Source organism: Oncorhynchus masou, chromosome 6 (assembly GCF_036934945.1).
Source record: "Oncorhynchus masou masou isolate Uvic2021 chromosome 6, UVic_Omas_1.1, whole genome shotgun sequence".
NCBI lineage: Eukaryota > Metazoa > Chordata > Actinopteri > Salmoniformes > Salmonidae > Oncorhynchus > Oncorhynchus masou.
This window is the reverse complement of record NC_088217.1, coordinates 48,992,789-49,007,763: the sequence shown is the minus strand read 5'-3', so window position 1 is coordinate 49,007,763 and position 14,975 is coordinate 48,992,789. Positions and strand designations below refer to the sequence as shown.

General features: G+C 44.1%; 1 protein-coding gene across 8 annotated transcripts in view; it reads left to right on the top strand.

Annotated features, from left to right (window-relative positions):
* LOC135542173 (band 4.1-like protein 1) overlaps window positions 1-14,975 on the top strand; it is a 116,809-nt gene that overhangs the window by 87,500 nt on the left and 14,334 nt on the right. For 2 of the 8 annotated variants that reach the window (XM_064968924.1, XM_064968920.1), the window contains exons 7-17: window positions 834-1,052; window positions 1,534-1,621; window positions 1,792-1,944; window positions 3,114-3,211; window positions 4,659-4,834; window positions 5,021-5,268; window positions 5,908-5,943; window positions 6,619-6,651; window positions 7,683-7,832; window positions 12,031-12,108; window positions 12,537-14,243. In XM_064968924.1, the coding sequence (XP_064824996.1) occupies window positions 834-1,052; window positions 1,534-1,621; window positions 1,792-1,944; window positions 3,114-3,211; window positions 4,659-4,834; window positions 5,021-5,268; window positions 5,908-5,943; window positions 6,619-6,651; window positions 7,683-7,832; window positions 12,031-12,108; window positions 12,537-14,243 (2,986 nt within the window). The remainder of the gene's footprint in view (window positions 1-833; window positions 1,053-1,533; window positions 1,622-1,791; window positions 1,945-3,113; window positions 3,212-4,658; window positions 4,835-5,020; window positions 5,269-5,907; window positions 5,944-6,618; window positions 6,652-7,682; window positions 7,833-12,030; window positions 12,109-12,536; window positions 14,244-14,975) is intronic. The other 6 variants (XM_064968927.1, XM_064968928.1, XM_064968922.1 and 3 more) reach the window with 5 other exon arrangements.

Sequence of the window (14,975 nt, the reverse complement as noted above, 5' to 3'; positions counted from 1 at the left end):
GGTCACCTCCATGACCAAGGCCCTACTCCCCCGATTGCTCAGTTTGGCCGGGCGGCCAGCTCTAGGAAGAATCTTGGTGGTTCCAAATTTCTTCCATTTAAGAATGAGAGAGGCCACTGTGTTCTTCAGGAACTTCAATGCTGCAGAAATGTTTTGGTACCCTTCCTCAGATCTGTGCCTCAACAAAATCCTGTTTCGGAGCTCAACGGACAATTCCTTCAGCCTCATGGCTTGGTTTTTCCTCTGACATGCACTGTCAACTGTGAGATTTATATAGACAGGTGTGCCTTTCCAAATCATGTCCAATCAATTGAATTTACCACAGGTGGTCTCAATCAAGTTGTGATCAATGGAAACAGGATGCACCTGGGCTTGAGTCTCATAGCACAGGGTTTGAATACTTATGTAAGTAAGGTATTTCTGTTTTTTTTTTAACTGTTTTTGCTTTGTCATAATGGGGTATTGTGTTTCGATTGAGGAAAACATTTATTTAATCCATTTTAGAACAAGGCTGTAATGTAACAAAATGTGGAAAAAGTAAAGGGTTCTGAATACTTTCCGAATGCACTGTATAAGCTCGCAGCATGCAGTCTCTCATACTTAGTGTCGGTTTGCACATTAAAATATTGCTGTCAAATAACAAAAGTTTGTGTTGAAAGACTTTGTACAGTTGTAATCATTTCAGTGCATATTTCACAGCTGTCAAAGAGTTCCAAATCCCACTCTACTTAGAAGGATTAGCTACATTTGAAATTCCACTGACAGGTATGGATGAACTCCTCAGCATTCTTGTTGGAGCTATGGCCTTTTTAACATCTCCCTCTCCTTCACAGGTACTACCTGTGTCTGCAGCTGAGAGATGACATGTTGTCAGGTCGTCTGCCCTGCTCCTTCGTGACCCATGCCCTGCTGGGTTCCTACGCCGTGCAGGCCGAGTTGGGAGACTATGACACCGACGACCATGGCCCCGACTACGTCAGCGACTTCCGCTTCGCACCCAATCAGACACGAGAGCTGGAGGAGAGGGTCATGGAGCTCCATCGTAACTACAGGTGGGACGTACGGTTATGTCCAAGAGTATAATCTGACCACCAGAAAATGATAGGGTCATGACTAGGGTCTTGTAGGTTTTCCTGGTCAGGTCACATGGTCAGAGAAATCTCTAGGCCCAGTTAGGTTTATTTCAGTTAATTTCAGTATTTTATATAGTAAATCCATTTTACTTACGTCTCCCATTCATATGGAACCATTGGAGCCTGCTGATGAACCTTTGTGCAGACAGTGTCCAACAACATACCATACATATGTTGACAGATTCCACCACATTGCCCTGGTCTGTCATGGCTGCCAACACTGTCAATACTTCCCAAGTCTCAGGGTCTCCCCCATCCCTTTCCTGGCATGGCCCCTGCACTTGGCTCTTGCCCAAGGAGTTATGGTAGAAAGGTGGAGGGAGAGACATGGAATTGAAAATATCACTCTTACCATTTTGAGTATTCAACTGGTTCTCCGTTCTCCCAATTTTGGTTTCAGGGGTATGACTCCAGCTGACGCAGAAATCAACTTCCTGGAAAATGCTAAGAAGCTATCCATGTATGGGGTGGACCTTCATCATGCCAAGGTATGCTGTTACATATGACATTTTGTTAGTCTAAATTTCTATGTGACTGTGCAGGATTATTTATTTGACCAACATATTACTTTATTACTTGAATGTTTCCTCTCCTTCCCTCTCTGTTTCCCTCCTTTCATCTTCCTCTCCTCTGCCATGCTTGTCTTTGGCTGCTCCAGGATTCAGAAGGGATTGACATCATGCTGGGCGTGTGTGCCAATGGGCTCCTGATCTACCGCGACCGCCTGAGGATCAACCGCTTCGCCTGGCCAAAGATCCTTAAGATCTCCTACAAGAGGAGCAACTTCTACATCAAGATCCGGCCTGGAGAGGTAAGCTGAACCAAGTGGCTTCTCTGTACATTCTTAGAAAAAAAGCTTTGGCTGTCCCCATAGAGAATCATTTTAGGTTCCAGTTAGAAAGGGTTCTACATGGAACATAAAACGGTTCTCCTTGAAACTAAAAGGGTTCTACCTGGAACCAACAAGGGTTCTTCAAAGGGTTCTCCTCTGGGTGTAGATCAAGTCTGAGCCCCTTTAAAAATGAACATGAAACATGAACATTTATGCAGTATGCACCCCATAATTTCTGTTATAACTGGGAATACGTCCAGCTAAAGATTGTGAGGAAACGGATGTGTGGTCAGTTCGACTGACCAGAGGACTGGAAAATATTTAGTTCCCCCTAATTTAGCTGCTCCACAGGCTTAGATTCTATAGCCTGCCTTTCTCGACCAGTCTCTATTCAGTTCTTTGCTGCACTGCAGCCTCAACCTCTGCAACCTACTGAGCTCAGACCCAGCACAGAAGCTCTGCCCAGTGTGACAGGCTGTCTGGCCAGGGCTGCTAAAGTGACAAGAGGCCCACAGTGAGCCTGTGGAAGAGCAGGATAAAGAGAGCCTTTAACACTGCCAGTGCAGCTGCAGCAGCACCCAGAATAGAGGGATGAAAAGTATAAATATAGTCATGAAAATTGAAACGCTACCCTCATGTTTGTCTCCACTGTTTGAAAATTGTCGTTTCTTAGCCGTTTGCTCGGCTTAGCGCAGGAATCTGTCTGGTGGTTACAGGGCTGGAATTTCAGGGAGAACAGATTACTAGTGTCCATACTTGGGAGTTTTAACCCTGCTTGTCAGCCGTTTGGCTTTGGAACAGGTGTCTGTGGGTTTACAGAAGTGAACAGTTTCACACTGTCTGTTTGCTTAGAGCTTGTTTCATCTCCTGAGTGACAAGCAGGCCGATCCAGCAAATCTATCTGAAAAGCATAGAACCTCAAATTGTGACAGTTTGGAATATGAAATAAAGTGACTATGCATTACAAAGTTGTCTTTTAAGAATGTATCATGTCATACAAAACTGCAGTCTCTTCCTCACACGGATTGGAACATGATGCATTCATGCAGTAAATGTAACCCCAAGAAACACCTGCTCCTCTCTCTTTTCCCTCCTTCCCTTCCTTTCGGTCTTCCCCTCTCCCTCTATCTCTCTCTCTCACGAACCAGTACGAGCAGTTTGAGAGCACTATTGGCTTCAAGCTTCCCAACCACCGGGCGGCTAAGAGACTATGGAAGGTCTGCATCGAGCACCACACCTTCTTCAGGTAAGAGCAACTTCAGGTATCTAATCCCCTCACTTGTAGCCCTCTTGTACCTCTGTTACATTACCCCATGCAAGCCATTTCTCCTTAGATCCTCTTGATCTTTAGCAGCCAATTATAACCAAACACCAGTCGCTTCAATCGTGTTCCCATCTCTCTATAGCTTTTTCCCCAGCCGCTTCCAGCACCTGCTATCCCACTGCCGGGGAAGCTCAGGAGTGATTAGAGCACAGCTTTGATCAGGGCTCTTTCTCCCTGTAGGCATCATCCACAGCAGCGTTTTTGTTCCACAGCAGCCAGCACTACACTGAGGCTCGAGGTGTTTCCTTCTCTGTTTTGTGTCTTTGTCTTCATGTTACGACTTGTGTCTCTGGTGTTTCTTTGCCTGTGCTGCCTCGGGTTTTGTGAAATTCACTGCAAGGTTAGTAAGACACCAGGTAGCCTAGTGGTTGGAGAGTTTGGCCAGTAACCGAAAGGTTGCTGGATCGAATCCCTGAGCTGACAAGGTAATAATCTGTTGTTCTGCCCCTGAACAAGGCAGTTGAATGACTGTTCCCCAGTAGGCTGTCATTGTAAATAAGAATTTGTTCTTAACTGACTTGCCTAGTTAAATAGCAAACAAAGGTAAGAGCAAGGGTTCCTGAACTTTCTCATTAGGGGCCCCCCTTCCAGTGTTGCGGAACATCCTGGGCATGCTCATGCGCGATGCCTTGTTCTACGGGCATAAGCACTGTTCATGATGCAAACTGTTCACAGCCCTTTTGTTGGTGGGGAGAATTTTGCAGGTTTAAATTCTTATTTCCTGCAATACAACACATTTTGTCATGGGTTGCATGGAAAATTTTGCCGTCTTTAAAGCAAATTGTCTTGTAATCCTATACATTTTGCCATGTCCGATATGTATTTGAGGGACTGAAAGTCTGAATCTATGTGCAAAAAAAACCTAGCTGACATGGGTTAGTTGATCTGGACATTTCTGACAAGTTATAAATAGCTCTGACTAACGTGACAAGAGGACCTGATGATGCACTTCCCAATTTTGAAATTGGACCTTGTGCATTCTACTATTTCATCTTTCAAGAGTACGTTTAAAACTGGACCGAGTTTGTGAACCACTGAATTGAGCAATGTGTTCAAACAGATCCTGTTGCTCTAACACAAGTCCAAAGTTCTCAGCATTTTACAAAGCCGTCTACTACATCCAGTAATTACTCTCATACTTATATCTGGCATTTCTCTTAATTGTATTGCTGTAAAGCAAGGATGGTGAATTTCTGTTTCACCAGTATTTTTAAGTTAACCCTTGTTTTTTTGTTTTTTTACCATTACAACCAAAATTACAACCGCAATCAGACAATGAAGATGTTCCTGAATCCGGATTCTCCAGGTTAAAGTCTCCAGAATTAGGGCTGACGAATTCCTCTCTGTCTGTGGACTATAACACCTCCAGGTTAGTGTCTCCAGAGCCTCCTCCTAAGGGCTTCCTGGTGATGGGCTCGAAGTTCCGCTACAGTGGGCGAACACAGGCCCAGACCCGGCAGGCCAGTGCCCTTATAGACCGGCCCGCGCCACACTTTGAACGATCCACCAGCAAGAGGTACCTGCTGTCCCGCAGTCTGGATGGAGGTAGGTACCATGGTTGTGTTCCTCAAAGGCTACTCACACAAGTGACAATTATTCAAAGTGAATTATATTATGAAATATCAGTGGCTATGGGATATTTTTTAGAAGCGGCTATGTATGTATATCTAGCGCTGGATTGTTCCCCTGTAAAAAAAATAAAACAGTCCCACTGTGCCTTTGTCTAACCAGCAGAGTTCTCCCGGCCAGTGTCGGCCATGTGTGAGAACCAGGACGGTCTGTCCCGGCGCTGTGTCAGTGAACACCCCAACCTCCACAGTCCCTCTGGGGACGAACAAGAGACTGAACTAGAACCACCCAGTCTGGAGCAGGACCAAGAGGACCATGAAGAGGATCAGGATGAGGAACGGGATCCTGAGGAAGACCAGGACCAAGAGGAGGCGGGCGTCACCACCCCCAGCAAGAAGAAGGAGATCAAGGTACTGTTAGGCGGATGGGAGGAAGGGTTGATAGGGTAGATTTATGATACCGCGGTTGACATATCTGGTTCAGAGGGTAAATGGCCCAACCTCGCATGGTTGACAGATCTATATGTTTTAGCCAACTCCTCTAACATTCCTTAGGCTACATGACATAGGAGTTGGATAAAGCACAAACAGATCTGTTGACCCAGGCTCAGCCTTCTTGTCCCCACTTGCAATGCAGGAAAGTTCTCCTGTAACAGGGTGATCAAATTAGGATCCTGCATCTGTATGGAAGCTGAGAGAGTCACACTGCTTGTGTGGAGATCATGTTTTTGTCAGGGTGGATCTGTATGTCTCAGGGCAGATGGTCGTGACTGCAAGGGTGCAGGAGTGTACCGCTGGAACTTTTTTGGGGTCGCTGTGATGCTCCATGCTGGGGTTTAAAAAGTTAAAGATTTGTCAGAACTAACTCTGCTGCCACTCAGTGGCTTATAGGCTAACCGTTATGGCTCACTATCCCCACTAACTGTCATGTCGATCCTTCACTTCTCTCTCATAATGTCAAGCCGACTTAACCTCTCCTGCTGCTGTTCTTCCTTGCTCTCCCTGTCATTCACTAACATGCTCTCTCTCTTTAACCCTCGCTGGCAAAAGGAGGATGCTGAGTCCCCACTTGACAATATACAGGAGGTATTTGGTGTCTTGTGCCCCGTCTGTCTCTCTGTTAGTCTGTCTGTCGGTCAGTGAGATTGTTCTTTGCCTACCTGTCTTGTTGTTTAGTAATCCCACATATCCTGTTAAACTAGCAGTGGTTGACCGACAGTGAGTAATCTTCTGCACCATGTTATATTTGTTTGCACCCAAAGTATTACATTGAAGCTGCAAAGCCTTCATTTTATGCTGGTAATGCAATATTTTATTTCCTTCTAGAATGAACTACGGTTTTGGTACAGGTGTATTTTTAGTTGTTAAATAGTGCTTCGGGGGTAGAATTGTTGTCCTTTTTTTTGCATGAAGTGCTGCTCAAATCAAATAGACATGACAAAGTTCCCCAATGATCATTCAACTATCAGAGCAAGAGCCTAACTACAAGGATCTTACAGGCAATTCAATGTGAAAATCTTAAGTCAGCCTGCATGGTTGTGTATGTTCGTGTTCCTGGTTTGTGCTTCTGTGTGTTTGTGGATGCTGCTGTCTTGTGTCCTGTCCGGGTTGCTCAGTCTCCCTGTCTGTCTGCCTGCCTGACCTCCTTGACTCACCATCTCTGCTCTTCCTCTCTGTCTCTGCATCCTCCCCCACTCCCCCTCCCCCACTCCACATGCCCCCGTCCCTGTCCCTGCTCCTGCCCCAACTCTGCCCTCTCAGTTGGACCAGGAGACAACCCCTCGACACAAGGAGGTACAGCTCATTGTGCTGATGACCTATCCAGAGTTGGAGTCTGTTCCAGGTCTATTCCTGTCTATTCAATTGGACATTGCATTTCTTCAGCAGTTCTGACAAAAGCTCTGACGAAGGCCGCAAGGCCGATACGTAAGCTTATTACATATCAGTGATACTATCAAGAGCAGTGTGCGGTTTCCTTTTTCCTTCATTTCTTCAGCAGTTAAAATCAGCTCTGTAATTGACTGGAATTCAGATGGAATTGATTTCAACCCTGGTTCTGTCCAAGTGCTTTGTGACCCCCTCAACTGAACATGTGGTATCTACCAATATCTCACGATACTATTTGCAGAGTATTGAACATCATGGAACACTGCAATGTATGACTAGGACTAGGGGAGAAATTGCACTGAAGCTCCATTTCCTCTCTAGGTGCCTGTAGCATTAATGTGATGGCCCTATTGTTGCATGGAGATGCAACCAGCCTTCATATGAATTAACAGCATTCACTTAAGTCAGCCTTCAATTGATAGGCAGATACAGTCAATGAAAATGAATATTGGGCAAAAGTAGACTAGCTAGCTAGTCACTAAGCCGATTTATTAGGGCACTCAGTTGTTTTAATGTTGTGTTTCATCTTAATAAACAATCCAAAAAGTCAGATAATAATTTCATTTCCGTGGGTCTTAATAGCATCCCAAATGCCATGTTCATTAATAGACAGACTACTGAACAGAATAGAAATGCGATAACAGCCCACAAACAATGCACTTGATGCATGTGCTGAATCACTAAGTGTTAAGACACATTGGTTTAAGTCATTGTGTCTTTTCTTGTGTGCTGCCTGCGATATTAATGTCACTGTGATGTGTTATTTCAGATCACGTTCCACTTGTCCATACATATCAAGTCATAATGCAATTGAATTGAGTGTCAGTGTGATTACTACAGTGGTAATTGATATAGATGTCAAACGAATGTATATTTCTCACTCCTTCTCTCCCAATCCTCTCTAATTATCATTATCTATCCCCTTTTATTCAATACAGTTTTTGGATAAGTCAGAGGATGTCTTGTTGAAACACCAGGCCAGTATCAATGAGCTGAAGAAAGCTCTGAGGGGACCCAACAGCAAGCTGACGAACCGTGAGAAGCGTCTGTCAGGAACGTCCCCAGGCGGCACGCCCGAGAGGAAGGCTGTGAGTGTGGGATAAGGGTGGTGAGGACCAGCGGTCCACTGGCGCACGGGTGGAGGTTGAGAGATTCACAATCTTTAACCTATGTACAGATTCTCTACTGTATGCCATGAATATATCACTGATAATGCCTTAAAGCTGCAATATGTAACTTTTTGGGCGACCCTGACCAAATTCGCATAGAAACGTTAGTTCTAGATCTTTCATTCTTAGTACAAGCAAGTACTTTCGGTTTTGTACACCAGTTTTATCAGCTACAATATTATATTTTTGGTTATGGAAAATATATTTCACAGCGGTTTAGATTGTACAATGGTTCTCTACACTATACTTGCTTGTTTTGTCACGTAAACTGAAACTATTATAATTTTAGCAACCAGGAAATGGTTTCTGCGTAGTGCACCTTTTTAATACTTCTGTTGAAACTGCCCTAGCGTTTGACAAATAGGCTGTGTATGACCGACAGCGTTGATATTCCAGTCTTGAGGTTAGTTTTGTAGCACCTCTTACAGTTCACTCTCCTAGAACCCAGTATGCTTGGAGGTCAACACAGGAGAACATGTTTTTCTCCATTATTCATAGGGAAACAGACAGTACTGGTGTTTTGTGTTTGTGTGCTTTTGGAATAATCTACAGTCTGATGTGAAACCAATAACTGTCTTTTTGACAATGACTTTTAAGGATAATAAAAATTCTTCAAGGTATTGTAGGTGGCTATTTATTGTAGATACAGTTGAAGTCTGAAGTTTACGTACACCTTAGCCATATACATTTAAACTCACAATTCCTGACATTTAATTCTAGAAAAAATCAGTTGGGAATCACCACTTTATTTTAAGAATGTGAAATGTCAGACTAATAGTAGAGAATGATTTATTTCAGCTTTTATTTCTTTCATCACATTCCCAGTGGGTCAGAAGTTTACATACACTCAATTAGTATTTAGTAGCATTGCCGTTAAATTGTTGAACTTGGGTCAAATGTTTCGGGTAGTCTTCCACAAGTTTCCCACAATAAGTTGGGTGAATTTTGGCCCATTCTTCCTGACAGAGCTGGTGTAACTGAGTCAGGTTTGTAGGCCTCCTTGCTCGCACACGCTTTTTCAGTTCTGCCCACTAATTCTCTATAGGCTTGAGGTCAGGGCTTTGTGATGGCCATTCCAATACCTTGACTTTGTTGTCCTTAAGCCATTTGGCCACATCTTTAGAAGTATGCTTGGTGTCATTGTCCACTTGGAAGACCCATTTGCGACCAAGCTTTAATTTCCTGACTGATGTCTTGAGATGTTGCTTCAATATATCCACATAGTTTTCCTCCCTCATGATGCCATCTATTTTGTGAAGTGCACAAGTCCCTCCTGCAGCAAAGCACCCCCACAACATGATGCTGCCACCCCCGTGCTTCACGGTTGGGATGGTGTTCTTCGGCTTGCAAGCCTCCCCCTTTTTCCTTCAAACATAACGATGGACATTATGGCCAAACAGTTCTATTTTTGTTTCATCAAGACCAGAGGACATTTCTCCAAAAAGTACCATCTTTGTCCCCATATGCAGTTGCAAACATAGTCAGGCTTTTTTATGGCGGTTTTAGAGCAGTGGCTTCTTCCTTGCTGAGCGGCCTTTCAGGTTATGTCGATATAGGACTCGTTTTACTGTGGCTATAGATACTTTTGTACCTGTTTCCTCCAGCATCTTCACAAGGTCCTTTGCTGTTGTTCTGGGATTGATTTTCACTTTTCGCACCAAAGTACGTTCATCTCTAGGAGACAACGTGTCTCCTTCCTAAACGGTTTAACGGATGCGTGGTCCCATGGTGTTTATACTTACGTACTATTGTTTGTACAGATTAACGTGGTAATTCAGGCGTTTGGAAATTGCTCCCAAGGATGTACCATGCTTTTGGTGGACAATTTTTTTTCTGTGGTCTTGGCTGATTTCTTTAGATTTTCCCATGATGTCAAGCAAAAAGGCACTGTTTTAAGATAGGCCTTGAAATACATCCACAGGTACACCTCCAAATGACTCAAATGATGTCAATTAGCCTATCAGAAGCTTCTAAAGCCATGACATAATTTTCTGGAATTTTCCAAGCTGTTTAAAAGTACAGTCAACTTAGTGTATATAAACTTCTGACCCACTGGAGTTGTGATACAGTGAATTATAAGTAAAATAATCTGTATGTTAAACAATTGTTGGAAAAATGACTTATGTCATGCACAAAATAGATGTCCGAACCGACTTCTCAAAACTATATTTTATTAACAAGATATTTGTGGAGTGGTTGAAAAACGAGTTTTAATGACTCCAACCTAAGTGTATGTAAACTTCTGACTTCAACTGTAGATACTGCTGCAGACTCAGACCCAATCTATTGGATAGTGTGATGGTACTGCTAAAATATACGGAACAAAAATATAAACGCAACATGCAACTACTTCAACAATTTTACTGAGTTACAGTTCATATAAGAAAATCAGTCAATTGAAATAAATTCATTAGGCCCAAATCTATGCATTTCACATAACTGGGCAGAGGCTCAGCCATGGGTGGGCCTGGGAGAGCATACAGTAGGCCCACCCAGTTGGGAGCCAGGCTCACCGATTGGGGAGCCAGGCCCAGTCAATCAGAATTTGTTTTTCCCCACAAAAGAAGCCGGAAGTGGAGGTCCTGGGCTGGCGTGGTTACACTTGGTCCGCGGTTGTCAGGCCGGTTACTGCCAAATTTTCTAAAACAACGTTGTAGTAGAGAAACGAACATTCAATTCTCTGGCACCAGCTCTGGTGGACATTCCAGTCAGCAGTCCAATTGCACACTCCCTCAAAACTTGCGGAATCTGTGGCATGGTGTTGTGTTTAGAGTGGTCTTTTATTGTCCCCAGCACACTTTTCTTGATATGCCACACCTGTCAGGTGGAATGATTATCTTGGCAAAGGAGAAATGCTCACTAACAGGGATGTAAACAAATTTGTGCACAACATTTGAGAGAAATTGGCTTTTTGTGCATATGGAACATTTCTGGGATCTTTTATTTTAGCTCATGAAACATGGGACCAACACTTTACATGTTGTGTTTATATTTCTGTTCAGTCTAGATCATAAGAACATATTGAATTTGAAATCATGTCCTGCGTTTATCATTAAAGGTGGGTGTTTATGGTCATACGCACATCCTTAAAAACATAGGTGCTGGTGCTTACAAAGAACACCTAGTAAAGAACAAGAAGGCCCGCACATTGTCGAAGCTCCCAATTCACCGCTTTATTGATGACGGATCTTCACTTGTAACAAAATCCCAGTTTATTTAGAGATGGTAGAAAAGTGACTCTGCATTAACTTGAAGAGAAGATGTGCAAAATCTGGACATATTCAGATTATGAGAACAACCATCTCGATCGTCTACCCACCTTGATTGCCCGACAGTTAAAAATCTTCCCTTTGTGTCAGAACGCAAAAGCCCCTGCCGCTTTGATCACTTACACATTGTGATTATACTGTTAAGAGACAGTAATATGATAGACCTCTCTAGTGTAGCTCTGTCAATGCAGTCTGTTTCCAGGTATTTATGTAGTCTACCGACGCGTTCACAGCTGCTCTTTGAGAACAATCAGATTATAGCCATAGAGATTCTCATCAGACCTCCTCGAGGGCATGAAAACGCCATCTGTCATGCAACTACATAGATCTGAGGGAGTGACGCTATTGTCCCGATTTGAACAACGACAACGTGTGGCCTGAGAAATCTCTCTATCCTGGAGAAGTCCAACTTGGAGCGATTCAGAGGAAATCATATAGCCTTTGATGTAGTTGCAAATGTTATTTTTGCATTGCAAATACCTCCTCAGTTGGTTATGTGGATGTGGGAGCCGCAATGTGCAGGTGGACGCCAACTAGGCCCATGTCTCGTTATTTGATTCAAGATGAATCTGGATTGGCTCCTAGATTTCAGCTAGGACTTTGATTCAGGAGAGTCGTACAGTATTTATTTTTTGAAATCCCTGGTCTCCTTAGCCCATTGAATCAATATTTCTTCCCCTTTTCTATCCTTCACTTTCCTTTTCCCCTTTTGCATGAAATTACCAAACGTTGGATAGTATGCTGTGACAAAGAACCATACAGTTGGGGCTCATCTAATAGCTGTTCTCCTCCCTCTCTCTTCCCCCTCCACACCTCTCCTGGCGGGTAACGCTCGTCCCCCCCATAAGGTGGGGGGCAAGGACCCAGTAAACAGCTTCTCTGTAGAGGGCTTCTTCTTCAAGAAGACTTTGGTGACTTCCCCAGAGGTTGCTCTTCACTTCCTCTTCCTCTCTCTTCTAACTTTTACCTCATAACATACTGACTGTACTGTAGTTTGCCATTTATCTGTAATGAATCTGTGGCCTGGTACCATTTCATATACATACTGCTCACTCAGCTATAGCTGATATCCCTTGTATCTGTCCAGCTGCAGTCATTGTGTCTGAGAAAATCTTTTAAGAAAAGCAATGACCAACATTTTTGATGTGAAATGTAACATTTCGATGTATGATTGCAGCAATTGAAGCATAAATTATTAGCAGATTACAGTCTATGAGCATGCACCTACCATCTATTTGGAGGATTGTAGAGGATCTATTTGTACAATAAAAACACATTTCTGTACTGTAGCTGTTAACCTATGTTACAGTTCAGTTGGCACCTCTAACTGTGTTTAATCTATATCAACATGTAGGGCTCTGAGGAGTGGGTATTGATTGAGAAACAAGACACTTATCAACATAACCATGACTGGAAGGCCGAGGAACAGAACAAAGCTTCCACCTTACCTCCCCCATTAGTCCCTGATTCCTCTTGGGAAAGAAAGAAAGAACTGGAAAAAGAGAGAGAAGGAGCCAAGATGATTCATGTCAAGGCTACAGGAGAGGATGGGCCAGAAATGATAACAGATATTGATAACTTTCCTTTGCCCAAAGCCACAAGGGGAGCCCATGATGAATGTTTGGAACCGCGGCTGACTAGCAACAGCCGGTTCATGGTGGAATTATCTGAAACCCCTGAATCTTCTGATGATGATACACAGTGGAAAGTACCTCCAGCAGATGACTCTGGTGCAAAGAATGACATAGTCTCAGACCCAGACCCAGTATCAACCCCAGCCCCAGTCCCATTCCGAGACTCTAAGAAGGATCATCAACTCAACAGACACAGAAAAAAGAAGAGGCCTAATAGTTTAAACCTGGGAATGTCAACAGAATTCGTCTATGAGAAAGAGGGCGACGACTCAAATGGCGAAGAAGAACATGAGGGATCAGACTGGGAGGATGGTCCTACAGAGAAGACAAAGGCGGGACTAATAGACCACCCTGAAGACAGTACAACAAGAGAGGAGCAAGACGACCAGTGTTGGGGGACGAGTGGACGGAGAAAGTGGACAGAGAAAGTGGTGTCTGCTGCTCTGTTTGAAGATAACCAGAAGGGCCACATTACTTCAATAGGAGAAGACAAGGAGACTCCGGGAAGTGCTGTGGATGATCCGGCAGGGTGTGAGGAAAACGACCAGGCTAAAAGCTTCATCACCGATGAAGTCCAGCCAGCAGATGAAGTGCTGGGCTCTGTCAACGGTCCTGATAAGAAAGAATGGGATAGTTTAGCAGAACTTGTTAAAGAGTTTGATCGTAGAGAGAGGAGCATGACTGACAATAAAGAACACATAGCAGAGGTCAAACTGAGGGTGGTCAAGACCCATGAGAGAAAAGCCAGTAACTCTGGGGGGGAGGACATGGAAGGTCTCATGTCAGAGGTCAGGGGTCAGAGAAGGTCTTTTCAAAGACTATCAGGCAGCAGTCAGTCAGAAATAACAAGGATCGTTCCTCTCAAACCCGAAAGGTCAAAGAGCTTGGCCTGTAAAGATGAGCACGACAAAGGGAGCCAGGAGACTGAGTCTGAGCTGATTGGAGTTTTTAGAAGAGAGTACAGATGGTCAGGGGGTTCCTCAGAGGGACCCTCAGACATCAACCGGAACGACGCACCCACCTTTCATCCAACATTCACCCTGCCTACATCATTCGTAACAACCAACACAAGTCCAGCAAGACAGACTCACTCCCCGACCACGTCACACAGAGAAGATACACAGGTACAGGGCAGCTTCTGGGGTCTGGAAGGCTTGACGAGAGTTGAGGCTAAAACTGAAGAGCTGGTCCAGGAACAGAGCAGCACTGCCTGTGACGATCCCTTTCAGGTGGCTCGAGAAGCCATAGAGAGTCATCACCTTCTCAGCTTTAAGGCCTCAGTTCCAGCTTCAGCGATTCCCAGAACAGCTCCTCCTGCCCCTCCAGTGAAAACACGGAAAGCCAGAGAGTCTGGACTCATACTCCGGAACATCAACCGCAATGCTAGCAGGGAGCCTGGCCTGGATGCTGCCAAGAAGAGACACTCGGTAACTTGGCTTTTCAGTCATTTGGAAGCAAAAAGCATCGCATGAGCTTCAGACTGACCCGTACACTCCCATTTTCTTATTTTCCTGTTTTCAGTGACTTGAATATACATATATATATGTGCCTGTATATGAAGAAGGGGTTGGAGTGTAACTTATGAGACACTTGTTTTTGGCTGCGTCTCATTGGCTGATGCCGCCATCAATGCATTTTGTCTGCCATGAGTTTGGATCCTCCCCGTTTAGCCCCCCCTACTCCTCCCTGCCTCCCTTCACCCTTATGCTTCACAGCAAACCTGAAACACAACTGCTTGCAAGTCTGTAATACTCACAACAGGGCTATGGTAGAGATTGTAAAAAAAGACGAACACAACTTTTCATGCTTTTGCTCTTGGCTTCTATTCCCCCTCTATTCACATTTGAACCGTGACGCTCCTTCCAACTAACCCTCCAAGCATGTCTCTTTCGCAGAGGGTTTGCAAGGGGAAAAAGCCTCTTGCATATTGCCATGGCGCTGAGTTTTCTTTTGCACTTCTCCTCCATGCTGTTTCCAAGCTGACATGTGGAGGAAGGCATGGACTTCAGACATGGTTTCATACATGTTTTACAGCTCAATTGACTGTGACAGGAACTGTATGAGAAAATGAGAGAAACATGTCATTATCACCCATAAAGGCACTCTGTTACATATACTGTACAGTATGCTCATCAGTCAAATGTCGGCCATTAATCTCC